Here is an 18869-nt window from a genome sequence, read left to right as displayed (position 1 = left end):
TCCTCACCTGGGAAGCCTACTCTGCTGGGCTGTCAGGACTGCCCCACAGTAAATATATTAAACATGTATCATTCCTGAAGCCAGAGTCACGCTTCTGAAGTCGCCAGGGTCCGCAGCTGGCCATATCCAAAAGGACAGACAAACGCATCTCAGATCAAATATTAATACTTCTAAATTTCCAATGCAACATTTATATACCTGCAGGTGATCTTTTTCAGGCAAATCTCTACTGAACTGGCTCTATTATCACAAGTGTCTTTGAAACCGAAACCGCAACAGTCTGTCTGTGCACTTGAAAGAGACAGCCCCTATGGGAAATGATGACAATAACTCCGGTTGCCACCAGTATTCAAAGAAACAACTGACATCATTTCCACTAAGTCCTAAGAAGGATAAACTGAGGATAACAAAATATTCAAAGAATCTGCAAATAAGAAATTTCAGAATTTCAAATATGCAATAAGGAAAATTTCACATCTAAAACAAGTAACTATTAAGAGCATCCATTAGACTATTTTTCTCAGTATTTTTAATCTATATTTGCTATTTATCAAGCTCTCAATACCACTAGTTAGGTAGTCTAGCCGACCTTGAAGTTCAATGTAGACACTCAAAATAATAAAATAGGAAGACACAGAGGAAGACATCCAACATTGACCCCTTGCCTTCATGAAGCCATGCACTGTCAAGTCTACTTGCATAAACCACACCAAAAAAATAAATAAATTTAAATATGGTAGTGGGCAACTGAGGAAGATACTTAAAAGTTGGCCTCTGGTCTCTGACCGCATGTACATACATAAACATATACCTGCCTGAAACAAGAACAAACATTCACCACACATATAAAACATATGTGCACATACTATCATGTGTTCTGTCCATTTCACTTTTGCTGTATGCCTGATGACAACTATATTCCCATTGCTTTCACACCCTCAGCTCAGAGGACTGTGTGTAAATTCATGATTAATGTATGTCGACTAGTCATTTAAGATACACTGAATCCAAGCATCCAACGTTCACTTTTTTGCCAAGGGAAGAACAGACTGTAACAAATTAAAAACTGGAAAAAAATGAAAAAAATAATATACCAGTGGACTCAACTTAGTCTTTCAGTCTAACACTATTGTTTTGCCGAGATCTCTATAGCTTTTTGATAATATATAAAACTTAAAGGTGATTATGAAAGTCCAGGGAGGGAGGGGGAGAAGGACGGAGGGAAGGAGGGAGAGGGGAGAGGGGAGAGGGACTGAGTCCGATCTATTTCCCTAATGCTCAACTCTGCCCACCGTACAGTTTAATGTGCACAGCTGAGGAAGGACTCCAGCAGAGGAGCAGAAAGGTTCTTCTTTGCTGGGTTCACCCAGTAAGCTTCCCTGAGTTGCTGTCCAAGCAAATGCTAGCAGCTGCTAAAGATCACCCAGTAAGCTTCCTGAAGGTATCACCCAAGAGCATGCTAGCAGCTGCTAAGGACAGAGGCTGCTTACAGTCTCTCCCAGGTGACTCTTCTGGCAGTGTACAGGTGGAATAAAAAGCCAGGTTTTCAGAAATGATCACATCCTTGGCTCCTGCCAGAGATTTCATCAAATATTACCATCTATCAAAATCCCCAAAATCAAAAAAGTCACATCAACTTGCTGTCCTTATTCACTCAACCCCCAAAAGAGAATTGGTCTGAGATTTTTTTCTAATTATTCAAATTTTAATACAATTTACATAATTATAAACTACCCCAAATCGGAAAACAGGCAACTTACACCCACCAAATATTTTAATTCATCTATGTATCTAATTTCTAGGCATAGATGGTCCCTTTCTAAGGTCCCTTGTGTTCTCTGTTTCACTTCTCTGAGTTCATTAGCATTTAGTTGATAGTCAACCACAACAAAGCACATCCAAAAACAGAGGAAAAACATTTTTTTATTAAGAAACTATCTTTGGTGAGGTGCACCTGCCCATCAGCTACAATCCTTATAGTTAGAAGATGGAAGCAAAAATATGAGTTCAGGGACAGCTGGACAACAAATTGAGAGCCTGTCTCTAAAACAAAAACCTACTGTTAGCTGCAGAGGAAAATGCCATTGTGTATGTGCCTAGGTATTTCAAACATTCTCACCTCTGCCCTGGTAAGTGGATATATAGGCTTACTCAGCTGACACACTGTCTGTGCCTTATACCTGATCTTTCTGTCACAAACAGCTCATTAATTTGCAAGAGACAAGGCATCTAGCATGTCTCACAGTCAGGTCCCATTCACCAAAACTTCTGAACGCCTTCCTCCTGCCAGGTACTCTCTGGTGAAGTAGAGACCAACAACAGAGTTTCTAATCTTGGGAGTCTCCACCTGGTTTGGAGGGAGGAGGTTAAATGAGGGACCCAATTTTCATACAGAACCACGGGCTAGATAGAACAAGTTAGGCTGTGAAGAGACCATGTTCAAACTTCTTAGGGGCTTACCCAAGTGAAGCTGAATTAGTGAAGGGGAGCATGGGGAAGGGTTTCACAGAGATAGGATGCCAGAAATGAAGCTGGGGATAGACGGTGCTAGGAAACTGAAGAGGAGCCTAAAGAACAGGAGCACTGCGGGCCGAAACGGGAGCACGTGAGAGGGGGCATGGTCCTGGGCAGGTCGCTCCTCTACAGCTTCTTCAGGAGCTTTATTTGTGCCATCAGTGGGCTTTAAACTGCATGGCAGAGAGTGACATGTGCAGACATAACACAATAGCATCTCCCCTCAGGTGAGAATGGGGAAACCAATGGCGCAAACAAAGGGGAACAGCAAAGGAACAGGGCAGGAGGTCAGACAGAGTGCACGGAGCCTGACCCTTTAACCACTTCCTCGTCATCTTGCAACACTTCCGATAAGTAAAGTACCTGCCCCCCTTTTCCCACACACAACTAACAGTTAGCTGTGTTTTAACTGTGCTCTCGTGTTTTGTTATCCAGGTGTGTACACACTACATGGTTATGGGGCCAGAAGGAGCAACACCACGTCTCAAGAAGGCTTCCTAGTGAGTGGCAGAGTCCACCCTCTGGGCCGTGGTGTCGGGAAAGACGATGCCACCAGCAGCTACTCATTAAGATGGACGTCTCGGTTCCTTTCAGAGTGCGCCCACACTCATCAAAGGCTGCTGCGTCCAGAGCAGATCAAGTTTCCATTTACTTCTCAAAGCCTCTCTTCCCTAAACACAAGAAATAACTCCTCAATCTCCAATCACCTCCATCAGAGTCCAAAGAAGATAGAAGGAACACAAATAACCCAGCAGACCTGGTTTTAAAATCTCAACCCCCACTCCCCACCCCCATCTGTCTCCCTGAGACTAACAATGATATACTAAAAGGCAGTTCCCTGCAAGCTTCTCTGGAAGTTTTTGTCAGGGAGAGTTGATGGAGGCTGACCATGGATATAAGGATAAAAGAACAAAATCTCCCTCCCAGGAAACAGAATAAGGAAGTCATGAGATCACGCCTTACTGGCTAAATGGAATGTACTCGGACTCATGGAGGCTGCTATGAGGTAACTTTCCAGTGTCCTGTGCTTAGCTAAGTAGAAGACTCAATTTCTCTGTTACAAAACGTCTAGAGATGGGAAATAAGCCTTCACAGACATAAGTGCAGTTGGTGTCCATGAGATAAGAACAACAAACTTTCCACTAGGTGAGTTATGGCAGCAGAAACCTGTTTCTCAATGTTCAGAAGGCTGGTTCTAACATCCAGACACCAGCAGATTCCATCTGGCATTATCCTGTGCTCTGGTAGATCCACAGCACCTGCAGGATGTATCTTCACACCATGGGAGGGAGAAGCTCTCCCCGAGGCCTCCTTTTAAAGTTACCTCTCTCTCATCCCCATCACAAGAGCTCAGCCTGCATCACTTCCTACCCCTGGTGGTAATTGGACTCCAACATGAATGTATGGGGGACACAGAGACTACAGAGTGCACAATTCTAAAATGGCAAAAGCATGAGAACGTACAAGCACAACATCTATCATATATAATACAGCATTATGCATCTAGAAAGGTCTTTGGAAATCAGGTTTCAGGGCTGGTTACGGTGGCACATGCCTTTAATCCCAGCATGAGAGGCTGAGGCTTCAAGGCCAAGCTGAGTTACACAGGATCAGCCGGGGCTCAATAGCAAGACTCTGTCTCAGAAATAAAAAGAAAACAGAACAAAAATTTTTATCTGATTTTGAAATCAGTATTTTTACAGGACAGGAAGCATAACTGGCCACTATTTAGAAGAATCTTACAATAAACAGAGCTGTAGTTGACCACCCCAATGTGACCTGTTCACTATTCATTTCTGTTTGCTGAACATACTCTGTCTCCTGAATTCTGGACAAACAGGCTTAGTCACTTCCCAGACAAGGTACTAAGCTTTCCGTGACAATGTGACAGAGTATCAAATTAGTTAATAAATGCCATGGCGTGGGAAGAACGTGACTTTCAAACAGCCACTTGTCCTTCCATCACAAACTGTGGTAAAACCTATTTATTACATTTCCCAAGGCACCCAAACCAGGTTTATTGAGAAGTCACTCACAGACTTTCCAAGTACAGTACAAACAGTGAAAAGCATCTATTTTGTCCTGAGGGGGCATTCTATCCCTGGGTTTTGATCGTAACATCGAAGCTGGCTTTTACCAATCTTCAGAGTATGGTGTCACTTCTGAACTTGATTCTACCCAAAGGACACTTTCTGTTTTCAGATCTTACCTGCATTTCCACTTGAAGGAGAAGGAAGGAAGCTGCTTGGCATATGTCCCCTGACCCAAAGTGGATTTAGGCAGAGGCACAGAAAAGCTGCTGACTGCTCAGTTTCAATCTGAAACTGAAATCCTTTAAGTCTATTTAGGGGGTGCTTCCCCGAAATCCAACAGGTGGAGGGTTGACAAGCTCTGGAGTCAGGAGGCCAGAGTCTGAAGCTACACTCCAGCACTAACCCTGCATTTGGCTCAACGGACTCACTTTCTCACTCTGTGTCTTTGTTTCTGATCTGTAACATGAACTATGGGGGCCTTCCCCATGATGTGTGAGGTGGCTGAGTGTTTCCAGAGTACGGTTAGTGCCCAAGAGATGACCTCACAAACGGGAAACACACAGTACACCTTGGTTCTTGATCTTACACCCCAAGTCAGTGGATATACCTGTGCTCCCCAAGGAGAACTAAATGTGGGAGCCTATTCACCACACTTTTCAGGTACATCATAAAGCCAGGATTTCCATGACCTTGCCCAGCCCTTGATCTTCCCTTGGGAAACAAAAAGTTCTGAAAGGGGCAGTTTACCTACATGATAGAATGAGTGGCTTCTTTGTATAAAAGATACACAATACGTAATATACTTGGAGAAACAAGAATTAAAAGCTCCTCTGCCTGACTTTTCTTTCAAGGTGCATCCTAAGGATGCATGTGCGCACAAAGGAAAACGGGCAAGACCAGTCTGTGTACAGCAATCACTATCCGTTCCAACACAACGGCAGACAGCTAGAGAACTCTGCACACACACATTGTTCTGTGTGCCTCTGCTTTTGTCCCTCTTACCCACCTACCTCCCTCACAGCCACACCAAGGTGACAGTGGCCAAGGACTCAAAGCCTAGTTTTTGTCTGGCTGGTGACAGAGTGCCTGGCAGGGTACAGTGATGTGCTCTGAAATGAGAATTGCAGCAGCAGCAACCTGCATCCAGACAGCAAAGCAAAATGCTTTTAAAAACAATAACCTTGGCTGGCGGTGGTGGCCCACGCCTTTAATCCCAGCACTCAGGAGGCAGAGGCAGGCAGATCTCTGTGAGTTCAAGGCCAGCCTGGTCTCCAGAGCGAGTGCCAGGGTAGGTTCCAAAGCTACACAGAGGAACCCTGTCTCAAAAAACTGAAAAAAAAAAACAAAAAACAAAAAACAAAAACAAAAAAACTTATAACATGCCTCAAAGTGTTTAAATGACCCTTTAAATTCTGTACAAATGCAACACTGCACTCAGTTCAGAGAAGGAGCTGGGAGAGCTAGGGTGAATTCTAGACAGTTGTAGGAAGTGCCAATTTAAATGTCTATTGGACCACACTAGGCATTCAGGGTACCACAGTCCAGTTCATGGAGTTACTGAGTACAAAGCCTAGCAGGAAACAAGGAAGGATGGTAACACAAAGTCCTCACTGTGTGCCAGACACACACAAAACACAGCCCCTCCCTTCACACCCCCTACCCAGCTGATCCTCACAGCCTCCAAACATTAGGTTCTTTCCAAGGGTGTCCTCTTGATCCCAGGGCTCCTCAGAGCCACAGTACCCGACACCACCACTCGTGGTAGGGAAAGAAGTTCGAACCTTAAGGTCTGAGACAGAAAGAAATGTGCAGGAGACCTCACCTCAGAGGATCCCAAGTGAGAGAAAGAAAAGGACAACTTGTTCCAGACACCCAGGAAAGGGCTCAGATCATTAATCTGACAAGAATAATGAGAAGAGGTGACTGGCAGGGTACCAAGTGGCAGAACAAAGCAGGAGTTGACCTGTCTTTGCATTTCAAAAGCGACTGACTGCTAGTATGGCCCTCATGTTGAGAGGACTGTTTCATCCCCAAACAAAGAAAGCTAGCTGTACTTCCCTATCAGCTTAACTCAAAGTTAATGGGAGGCTTTCTTCCAAATTGTACACTAGGTAAGCTTACCTTCTGGGAACTCATAAATTCTCTCATAGCTGAATCTCTTGCAAGACAAATCTGAGGTATACATGACCTCCAGGCAGTGCAAGTGTGGTTGAGCTGGCTGAAGTAATGCTAGGAATGACAGTAACACTAATAACCATAGCAACAGCCACAGAGCAGCATCTGTGGACAGCTATAGTGTACCTACTGTGTGCCTGCACTGATAAAGGCAGCATTTTTTAATCCCTTTAAAGGAAATGAGTCTCAATGAGGCTTATAACTTATCCAGCCTCATAGAGCTACTGAGTGATTGCCCAGGAATTTCAACCAGCTGATGGTCCACACTCAACAAGGAGACTGCTTGTGGCTGGATACTTTCAGGTTTTTGCACACATTTGTTTTGCCCATCACTTCCTGAGCTGAAGCAGCTTTTCAAACTGCCCCCAGCCTTTAGGATAAAGAACACCACCCTCCCCAAGGGCTGACAGAACGCACATGCATAAGCTGCTAACTTAGATGCCAAAAGAACAAAAATCCATAGGAACAGAAGCCACCAAAGCAAAAGGGTAAGGGAAAGGCAAAGAATGAATGGTGAAAGACTGAAAATACTGAAGCCAAGTGAAGTATGTAAGAAGGTTCATTCCTACTACTGCAGACATTTGAAAGCTTTTAAAATGCAAAGTCTGATAATGGGGACTCAGGAGATAGTTTAGTTGGTAAAAATGCCTGTTGCACAAGCATAAGGACCTGAGTTTGATCCTAGAACCCAGGTTTAAAAGGCAAGTAGGCTGGGCACACTACCCCTAACCCCATTTAGAGGAAACTTATGGGCCAACCAGCCTAGCAAATGAGAACCCTTGGGGAAACAAACAAACAAACCAACCAACCAACCAAAGTGAACAGTGCCTGAGGAACTAAACCCAAGGAAACACAGACACACACACACACACACACACACACACACACACACACACACACACACACACACACACTGAAAATGCTTCACTTTACTGGCAGTGTATTACTGAGTTTCCTAAGCATTGGTTTTATAAGGTCAGCCGTACCTTACATGGTTCAAATTCAAAAGTGCTAAAAGAGTAACATTAATGTCTAACTCCTGTGTGGCTAAACTCCCTGTATCTATGCATAAAGTCAGGGTGATTCTCAGTTTTCCCCACTTCTTACACAAATGCCACACTGTCTATCACCTTGATTTATGCACTTAACCAACAGTGAGCTTTTCCTTCTCCTTTGGAGTGACTGAACAGGTATTCTGTATTACGGATATACCATATACACTACACTTCAGACACTACAGTTCCATCTCAGATTTTGCTTTCACAAACAAATATTCCAAGAAATTATCTGAGCATGGTGGTACATGCCTATAATCCCAGTACTTGGGAGGCAGGGGCAACAGGATTGTCACAAATTCAAGTCTAGGCTACACCCCCTTCCAGAAACATCTCCAACAAATAAACTTAGGTCTCTAACACTCTAAACATTCACAGGAATAGCTGGAGGGCAGACTCCTAGCAGAGCGATAATTGTGCTCATAAATGATTAATAACTCCCACTCAGACAGATGTGTTGCAGACTCCAGAGATGCACACACTCCCACCACAGCTGACCAGAGTCAATCCACATGGTGTCAGTGATTGCAGGGTTGGGGAGAGATGTGTGTGGGTGGCTTCTATAACCCGCCTCACACCTCGCTTGGTTACAGAGACAAAGGCAAACTGCACTCCTAGTAATGAAAGACAGTATCATATTCCTCTCCACCGTGGATGTCACTCTTTGTACTGCTACTAACAGTGTATTAACCTTTGGCTTTGTGGTATAGGTGTCTCAATACTGTTTTAAGCTGAATTCTCTAGTTGTGACTATGAGTGTTTTGTTTTTTCCCTCATATAAACTCCACTCCTCCCTGTGCTCACTACACTGCTTTTGTCCACTGTCCATTTTATTGGCTGGTCTAAGCATTTCATATGTGTGTGTGTGTGTGTGTTCATATGTATATGTATGAAATAACATGTATATATAGTGTTTATATATTTTATATACATATATAATAGGTATTACAACACCCCTGCATGCAGGGTAGGTTCATGTTTCATGTGACAAGAAACAATTTGAACACTATCAATAAGCAATGTAAAATTATGAATGCAAAATGTCTGTACAAATATATCTCTTTACAACTAAAGGAAATGTGTACCAGGGCCAGCAGGATGGTTCAGTTATTAAAGGTGCATGCCCTTCAAACCTGGCAAGCCCAAATTTGATCTCCAGAAATCATGTAAAGATGGAAGCAGAGAACCAACTCCACCAAGCTATCCCCTGACTCCCACACATGTATAGTGCTATGAATACACACACAAACACACACATACACACACAATTTAAAACTAATTAATTCTTAGAAGTCATAAAGATCCTAGCCATTATTTTCTAGAATCCTTTCAGACAGTTTAACAGAAGTGTTTACATGGAAAGAAAGAAAAAAGCCTCAAAGTGGCCCTCAGTCCACACAGAACACTGCAGTTCCCAGAGTCTACTGAATCCATAGACACCTGAGTCTTTTTTATTATTATTTCACTCTATATGTATGGATGTTTTGCTTGTATGTATGTCTATGTGTGCCTGGTGCCTGTGGAAGCCAGAAGAGGGCATTAGACCCCATAGCTTGGAGTCATCACAAAGGTGCTAGGACTCACACGGCCGTCCTCTGGAAGAGCAACCAGTGCTCCTAACCACTCTCCTAAGTGTTCCTAAGACCCATCTCTCCAGTCCCCAAAACCTGGGTCTTAAGGTGCAGTAGCTACAAAGGAAAACAGTATATGACTATTCAACAAGCATTATCATCCACCTCACAGATGAGAAAAGTGAGGCTAAAAGATACAATATCCACACAGTGGATGTCATTCAGGATACCAAAGCCTTTGGACTTAAGTGATACACAAAGTTACTTCCTGATACCTTAAACCAACAATACTTGACCAAATCTACCTTCTTTACAATATCACTTACATATACATTCTCTAAGGGAACACACATTCGATTTGAAAAACAAAACTTTCATTAGTATCTTCAAATGTCTTCTGCCCTTTAAAGGAGAAAATTAAAAGTTGCTCTTTACGTATGAAAATACAGAGGCCAAGGTCTGTACCCTGCTCGTCCCACCCTCCATACTCTCACTGGAGGGTCCACAGTTCAAGCCTTAAGGCTGAGGATGGAACTCAAAGGGGAAGTATAATAATAAATCTTTCCACCAGCCGCCCAAGCCCAGCTGCCACGTGGGAGCCCAAAATAGCACAGAGAGACTTATATTAGGTACAATGCTGCTGGCTAATGACTAGGATTTCTTACTTGCTAGCTCAGTCTTAATTATCAACCATAACTATTAATCTATATATTTTATAAAGACTTATCAAGGACTCTGGTGAAATGCGTCCTCTTCCCAAGATCACATGGCGACTCCACAGAGAGGAGGAAGAAGAGTGCTCTTTCCTGCTTGTCCCTGCTTACATTCTGAGTCTGCCTGCTATGTCACTTCCTGCCTGGATCACAAGACTTCTCTTTACTACATTTCCCAGAATCCTCAACTCCTAGTCCCAGCTATCTTGCTTCCCTATTGGCCAACAGTACTTTATTTATCAACCAATAAGACAAACATATACACAGAAGGACCGCTCTCATCAGGGAAGCACCTGCATACTATTCAAAAGACCTCACATTTGATCCAGAACCCCAAAATTTAAAAGTCTAGCTTCTGTATTAGACTTTGTTTCCTACTGAACTCCTCTACTTCTCTTTTTAAATTATTTTTAACTTTTTAATGTAGTTTATTTTATGTGAATGAATGTTTTGCCTGCATGTATATCTGTATACCACATGTGTACATGGAGCCACAGAGGACAGAAGAAATCATTGGGTTCCCTGAACTATAGTTATAGTTGTTTTTGAGCCACCATGTGGATGCTGGGAACCAAACCTGTGTCCCCTGAAAGAGCAGCCAGGGACCTTAATCTCTGAGCCATCCCTACAGATCCTGGATTATCTGCTTCCTAGTAACTCTAAATCGTCAGGTATACCTGTAAACAGACCTTTGTTTAGAATAAAGTGCTATGGTCAATTTTGGTTCAATCTCTCCCAACACAGAATTCTTTCTATAACTCGAAATGAAGCCAATTAAGCTAATCCATCAACCAGCATGAGACAAACTTCAACACTCTACATAACAGAAACCATGTCCATGATTCTCACAGTGCAAGCAATGGAAGACAGAAGGCTGAACACTCGGGAATGGCAGGAACCATTCCATTACAGGAAAGAACCATCCAGCCAAAACCAGTTCTGCAGAGAGATGGTGTTGACTAAAAGTGAGGCTGGGGCTGACCTGCAAGGACCTGGGACAAAACGAGAGAAAATATGGATGTGCTACCTTCCATGCCAAGGCTTTCGGGTACTCTGATAACTCAAAACAACAAAATGAAAGGAGCCAAGCATAGGACAGGCTCACCTGATGTGGTCACTCAATAGCATACAGAAACCAAAGGTTCCTAAACAAATGCATATAATGTTTTAAAATTTCAAACTCAATCAAAACCAATTTTACAAATGATTTTTCTGGCAGGTATGTAAACATCTTTATTCAATCTGAAAGGGAGAGAAGCTATTCAAGTAGAAACTGAAAATCAGACCATTATAAAAAGGTTCTGTGCTAAAACAGCATTATTTTTCAAGAGAACTAGCCAAGATTATCCAGGCTCCAGTCCCAAGAATTTTGCAAGGGCATGTCTATTAGAGCAGGGCAGCCCAAACACACTCTTAAAAGGTACTATTTCGTGGAAATCATTCTTTATTCCTTAAAATGTAACAGTCCTGTGAACACAGGAAGTTTTCATCTTTTACAGCTTTACCTGCTATTTGTACCGAACCATCCTCACCCAGAAGAATATTTCCAGCTTTCAAATCCCTGTTAGGAAAAAAAACAAAGCAGAGAATATATCATGAAGCATAGATTATATATTACACTGACTCAGTCCGGAAGATTTTAACACACGGCACACAAGCCAACTGCCTGACACAATCATTATATTGTGAATATTAAAGTCACGTAGCAGATTTTAAAAGTTCTAAGTGCACACTGTCATTTTATACTTTACTCCCGAGGCACAGTTAGGGTTTTAATAACAAATATTTTATGTGAATCCATTATCTGCATTTAATTAAATCACCACTAAGGAGACCATTATATGTTTCAGAGTTAGTGATTAACCTTAAAGCCTAGACAAGACTGCCATATTTTTCAAGAAGTAAATTCTTGTCTAAGTCCAACTATTCTGCTTCCACTCAGAGCTGCCTGTGGCACAATTCCAAACAGTCCCACAGCCCACTTAAAATGAATGTGATCAGTCTCTCCTATAGGGTGATACCAAGGCTAAATGTTAATTATAATATTCCATGTGATATTTCTTCACTATATGAAGTTCTGTGGAGCAAATTTAATCTTTAAAGAAAGTGATAATCAAGAAACAATATTAAAAAATATGGTACAGATCATTAAATATATAGCTCTCTTGTAGTTCTACTTTGAACAATGTTATTATTAGTATTAGGGTAAATAATTGTCTGCTTGTAACATTCCTAAGAGTGCAAGTAACTCTGTTGCTTTTGAAGCATAGGGCACTCAAATTCCCTTGGCTCCTCAGCTTCAAAGCTTAGCATTCTATATTACAGAAGAAGTTGTCAGTGCTGCCTCCCTCCCTCTCACCACAAGGCTCCAAACTGTTAACATAAAACGAAACAGTCTTGCTTTCCTTAGGAAGAGGGAGATGCCATCCAGTTCAACCAAAGTACACTTGAAGAGCAATTATGTTAACTAATTCCTTAATGAGCCCACACAGCACTTACTACATTTGCTCTATTTCAATTTAACCACTTAAACCAGGATACCAGAGAAATGCATCCAAGTTCATTCTTTGGAGTTTTGTTTTGCTTTTAAGCGTTACTTTGGAGTAATACAAAAAAAAAAAAAAAAAAAAAAAAAGGCCAGGGCTGGAGAGATGGCTCAGTGGTTAAGAGCACTGGCTGCTCTTTCAATGGACCCAGGTTCAATTCCCAGCACCCACAACTGTCTCTTACTTCAGTTTCAGGGGATCTGACACCTTCACACCAATACACAGAAAATAAAGTTAACTAAATTATTAAAAAAAAAAAAGCCCATCTGTAGCAAATACGTCCTTGAAATTCTTTACAAACTGGATCTATATATTATGAAGAGCAGACTGTACAGAAATCATAACCATACCTGTGGATCTGACCATTTCTGTGCAAATAGTCTAAACCTTCTAAAACCTCCTTGAGAATTGTTGCAATTATTGCCTCTTCCAGAACACCATTCTTGTGCTCTCCTCGATTGACAATGTATTTGATGATATCCAACATGGAACCTGATTGGACAGACAGAATTGGCAGGATTATTTTCATAAGCATCTCCATCCCTTTTAATATTAAGAACCCTCTACTATGGCAACACTAGATAAGACCATAAAAACAGAATCTGTTTATTTACTTTCGATACTCCCAAGGTATAATAATAAGAGTCAAATCTCACTCCCAAGGCTAGAAACACTATGTCTATTAATAAGTTGGCAAGAACACATTCAGTGTGAAGTTGAGAAGAATTCTCATTAAAAGTCAGGGAGGAGAGAGCTCTGTGGAAAGGGCTCAGCACTGACCGATGATTTTCCAGAGGACCCTGGTTCAGGGCCCACTGCCGCCATCACTGGGTGGCTCACAACGCCTTTAACTCCAACTCCTTTATGGATCCAATGCCCTCTTCTGGCCTCTGCAGGCCCCCACATACACACGGCCAACACAGATAAACACATACACACAAATAATAACAATAATAATAATAATAATAATAATAATAATAATAATAATGCTAAGAAAAAGGGCTAGGGGACCCAGGAACTAGGGAGCAGTGATAAAGTATGTGATCAGTTCTGTGACTGCAAGGCTGTGACAATTAAAATTCATTATCAAACTCACTGTACTGAGAAATTCCTACGAGTGAGTAAGGCACACGTCTGCTGTATCTATGAGGGTACTTCCAGAGTGACTGGCATGTGGAACAGTAACTTAGGGAAAAAGACCTGTTTGTCCCCAATTATGGACAGTGTCTTCAGATAGGCTGGGGCTCAGAAAGACTAAATGTGGAAAAGAGAAAAACCACCAACATGCCTAAGTTCCACCTTCTGGGTGAGCAGGTCTACTGCAGCTGCTGTCCCACAGACACCAGCTTTTCAGTGCAGATTGGCAACAGTGACTCTGTATGGAACCTCCAGGTCTTAAGCCTCAGATGAAGGCAACATCAAAGGAACCCTGCCTCTAAGGCTTCTGGCTTCATGGACTGACCAGTTGGTGACAGGTTCTCTGCCTCTCCACTGTACAAACAGCCACCAGTGGACCATTCAGCCTCCAATCATTTAAACCAATGTTCCTTTTCTAATTACATATATGTATATAAAACATACACTATCCCCAATATTTCTGTTCCTCTAGAGAATCTTGACTATTACAAAGGGCCTATGATGGATCCCAGCACATATTTTTTTAATTTTTTTAATTATAAAGTACCTGCGGGGATGGGGAATTGAGCTATCTCAACAGTAAGGGCACTTGCTACCAAGACTGACAACCGGATTTTGTTCACTGGGACTCACTCACATGGTAGAAAGAAAGAAGTGATTACTGCAAGGTCTTCTGACTTCTATATGCATGTCTGTGCTAAGGGTAACACACACACACACACACACACACACACACACACACACACACACACGTAATAATAAGTAAAGTTTAAAAGCTAGGTGTGGTCCCCAGGTGCTCAGGAGGCTGGAATGGATGGTTGTCTTGAGTCTAGGAGTTCAGAAACAACTTGGACAGCACAGTTTTTAAAATAATAATAATAATATAAATATATCTACTAAAAGGATATGAAAACATATTTGTTTAAAGAAGTAAACAAGTGAAGTCAGAACCAAACATTGTTCAGGGGAGAGGAAAGACAGCAGAGAACCAAGAGGAAAGAGTAGCAGTCCTACCTCAAAGCTGGGAGGCAGAGCAAACATGGTGCCTCCACGCAACTACCCATAACCCCAAGATTCATTTGTGAGACTCTAAGCTACTTTGATTTTCATTTTATGCTTTATGCACAGGCTTTTCTAATATTTTGATTGTGAACCTAGCCTTTAATGGCTGAGCTATCCCTCCAGCCTTTCTAATAAATAAATACCTAGTGCTTAGTTACTATATAGAGATTGGTATCCTAGGCACTATGAATTCATGTTTCAACACATGGTAATTAATATTCTGCACCTCTGGATCATTTTTAAAGCTATAATTACCTGGAGATTCAACATTTCTGAGGAGTTAACAAATGGCTTACCTCAGGACCTGAGTTTGGCTCTAGGCTCTTTATGATTAACTAAGAGAATTGAGTCTTGCCATCATATGATGTTGTACACCAAAAGAGCTAGCTGTCTGCCCCTCATTAGGAGATTTCATGTGGTCAAACATCATAGAAGAAAATACATGTAAATTTCCCTCCTCAGAGAAGAGAATGCATCTGTCTATGCATCAGTTCTTAGGTTTTCGGGTCATTTAGAAAAAATGGTGATGCTAAACATTGTTTGCTTTATTCTTAAAAGTATGTAACATAAGTGGCAGATAGGTATTTCTAGCCTTCTAAAAGAAAATGAGCACGAGTCCTTATCTGTCTACATTCCCCTCTCCCATGCAAGCCTGCTGTCCACCTATTATCTTACCTTTCACAGCCCTGTTTGGAGACTGGACTGGACTCTCAAACAGACAAAGTATTTTCTATCTGGTCCTCAAAACAGAAACCAGGGATGTTCTCAAGTTTATGAGAGGGAGAGTTTACCTGAGGTGAACTCTTCAACTGGGACAGAGAACCTGAGACTTCCAGGGGTCCAGGTCACCAGAACTCATCATTTTCTCAGAAGGAGTAGAGCCCATGAGACTCTCTGCCTCGATTGCTTAAGATCATCTCATTGACACAGCACGAGAGCTACTAGAAGAGTGAGCACTCTGGAGCTCAGTGCTACAGTGTGGCTCTATGGGCTTCCTCTGCCTTTTCTTTTTCCCTTTTTATTGCAAACTAAAGAAAGCACTTAAAAAAGCAGAGATGTGTTCCCTAGAAGCTCCACCCATGTATACTCAAGTCAACTACAGAGACTTGGCATCTCATCTATGGGCCTCTGCCTGATAAGAGGGTTTCTTTAAAATGAATTAATTACAATACATCCCTAATTTAGTCTTGGCTGGAACCTGCTCTCAAGATCCAACCACAATAGTGTTGGCTCTACAGAGTCACCACAGAATTGTTTCCTGCTCCCAAGACATCCTTCCTGACCAGAGTTTTATACAGAGAGAGACAGCACAGAGAGCATGTAGGCCTTCAGAGAAACCATGCAGGCTTTGCGACCCTTAATGTCCAGGACTGTAAGACAGAGAAAACACTTGAAATGTGGCACAGTTTTATTTGGGTTTGGTTGCTGTTTTTTTGGTTTTTGTTTGTTTGTTTTTCAGGACAGAGTTTCCCTGTGTAACAACCCTAGTGGTCCTGGAACTAGCTCTGTAAACCAGGCTGGCCTTAAACTCACAGAGATTTGCCTGCCTTTGCTAGGATTAAAGGCATGCACTACCACAGTCCGGCATGACACAGTTTTCTTTTTGGTTGTTATTGTTGTTTTTATTTTTTGTAAATGATATATATATATATATATATATATATATATATATATATATATATATGAATGCTCTGTTTGCCAGCAGAGGGCATCATATTCTATTATAGCTGGTTGTGAACCATCATGTGGTTGCTGGGAAATGAACTCAGGTCCTCTGGAAGAGCAGCCAGTACTCTTAACCACTGAGCCATCTCTCTAGCCCCTGGCACAGTTTTTAAAGCAGCATTTTCCACTAGTAGCAATAGTTAGTGTGTGAAGGAGTTAGAGACCTGGGACACACTGCCTAAGTACCCGTGAGCTTCAGTGCAGCTTCCACAAACAATGGGGATGGTGATAACATGAAGGATGCCGAGATGGGATGAGACAAGTAAGTGAACTGTCTTGAACAGGATGAAGTCACAGCGTAAGTATCCAAGGATATCAGTGGTTATCATTTTCATTCCCTCTCTGGTGCTGATATTGAGGTGCTGAGGATTTTGTTGTTTTGTTTTGTTTTTTGTTTCTTCAAGTAAAATCATGGATGTGAGAGAGCTTTGTAAAGTAAACTATCACTAACTTGAGAGAGCTCTTCCCAAGAGCAACAGGATGAGAATGATCCCACTTTGTGCCAACACCGAACACCAGTTTCTGCACTGACCAGTATCACAGCCTCCAGCCACCACAGATGACTTAAAATTGTGAAGAAATGGGACAGAAATTTCGACTGCAGCACACCAGCCACCATGCAAGTGCTCAAGAGTCCATAGCACTTTTCGTTGTCACAGGACACAACATGATAAGGGCTTGAATTGTGTTTAAAGGACTTTAAGGAGGAAGGACTGCACTGAGGTGCAGCTTAGTGCTAGGGGACTTGTTCCACATGTGTAAGGCCCCGAGTTTGAACCTCAGCAACACACACACAGACAAAACAGACACACAGACATACACACACACTGGCCAGTGATTCTGAAAAGAGTAAATGGTGACTACAGAAAGAATGTGATTGTGTAGGGAAAGGAGAGACATCTAAGGCAGAAGCCAGGCACAGGACAGGGAAGTACTAGAGGTCTCTGAGAACATATGCCAGGATAATGGGTATCACCTAATCTAGAAGGTGGGGACACTTCCTACATGGAGAAGGGGATACAAAAACACTAGGACATTAAACCCAATCATAAAAGGCTTTGAATCATTAAGAAATCTGTCCCCCTGCCGGATGGTGGTGGCATATGCCTTTAATTCCAGCACTCAGGAGGCAGAGATGGGCAAATCTCTGTGAGTTCAAGGCCAGCCTGGTCTACAGAGTGAGTTCCAGGACAGCCAGGGCTGTTACCCAGAGAAACCCTGTCTCAAAAACAAAAAAAAAAAAAAAAAAGAAAGAGAGAAAAAAGAAATTTGGTCTTTTCAAACCAAGAACTGAAGGGCATAAAGTCTAAAATCGTATTCTGCATGATGACTCGCACCAAACAAGGGAAAACAAAAACAAGCAACAACGAAACTCACTTACCTCCACTTAGTAATTTCATGACCAGCCAAAGTTCATCTTTGACCACAAAGGAAGTGTAATAAGTCACTACGTTGGGGTGGCTGCACTGGCTCATGGCTTGAATTTCTTTCTGTAATAAATAAAAAAGAAAGACATGATACAGCACTGTAGTCAGCCTGCCCTTTGTCACTCCCTTTGGTTGTCAGGACACTGATACAATGGCCCCCAAGAAATTATAGTTCCGCCAGCAATCTCCTCCTCAGAGAAGAAAAAGCTAGCAAAACCTGGGCAAGGAGGAATTTGTCCCAGAGACTGATTCTCGGCTTTTCAGAAGACCTTGCAGGAGGGACTCCTGGAGCTGAGACAACTGGTGGGCAGCTGGAGGAGGACACTTGGGTCAGACTGCTTGGTTATGCATCCCTCTTACTAGTCACAGGACACAGGGACTTCAGCCCAGTGCATTACTCAGATGACCCTCCTGCTGCCAGTCTAGACCTGCAACATGGAACTAAATACTGCTTGCCTGAACTACAGGCCTCATCAATGAGAGACAGATGAGGAGCCAGAGCAAGCTACAAGGAGAACTGGGTCTCCCTGACTAGCTTCAACTCTAGTGGGTCACAGCTCCACCCATGTCCAAAAGGAGACAAAACTGCCTCTGTTGCTGCAGTGTGATAAATGGGGAAATGCCAGCCTACCGTTTCCCAAACTATGCCTCAGTGGATACTCCTCCAGAAAAAAAAAAGGGGGAGGGGGGGTGTTGACGGGGGCCTGCAGATAGGCAAAGTAAAACAAGCTCGGGAAACATCAGATACAATGTCTCACTCTGAAAGAGATTCTGGCAATTGGAGCAGTGTTGTTGTTGATTCTAAGGCCTCCAGTACATTAACTGTCCACTTAGCTAAAACAGCAGAGAAGCAACGCTTTGCAGTTCAGCTGGCCAGACTGCTACAGAGAACAAAGTTTATGTGATTGCAT

The 18869-nt window shown here is 42.4% G+C and overlaps 1 protein-coding gene across 1 annotated transcript in view; it reads right to left on the bottom strand.

Moving 5' to 3' along the window:
- The window catches only part of Stk39 (serine/threonine kinase 39), a 269282-nt gene that overhangs the window by 173809 nt on the left and 76604 nt on the right, over positions 1–18869 (bottom strand). The window contains exons 3-5 of the mRNA XM_027420256.2: positions 17913–18021; positions 12958–13099; positions 11567–11622 (exon numbers count right to left, since the gene is read on the bottom strand). Of these exons, the coding sequence (XP_027276057.1) occupies positions 11567–11622; positions 12958–13099; positions 17913–18021 (307 nt within the window). The remainder of the gene's footprint in view (positions 1–11566; positions 11623–12957; positions 13100–17912; positions 18022–18869) is intronic.

This window comes from Cricetulus griseus, chromosome 6 (genome assembly GCF_003668045.3).
Source record: "Cricetulus griseus strain 17A/GY chromosome 6, alternate assembly CriGri-PICRH-1.0, whole genome shotgun sequence".
In the NCBI taxonomy this organism is placed as follows: Eukaryota; Metazoa; Chordata; class Mammalia; order Rodentia; family Cricetidae; genus Cricetulus; species Cricetulus griseus.
This window is presented reverse-complemented; position numbering and strand designations above follow the sequence as displayed.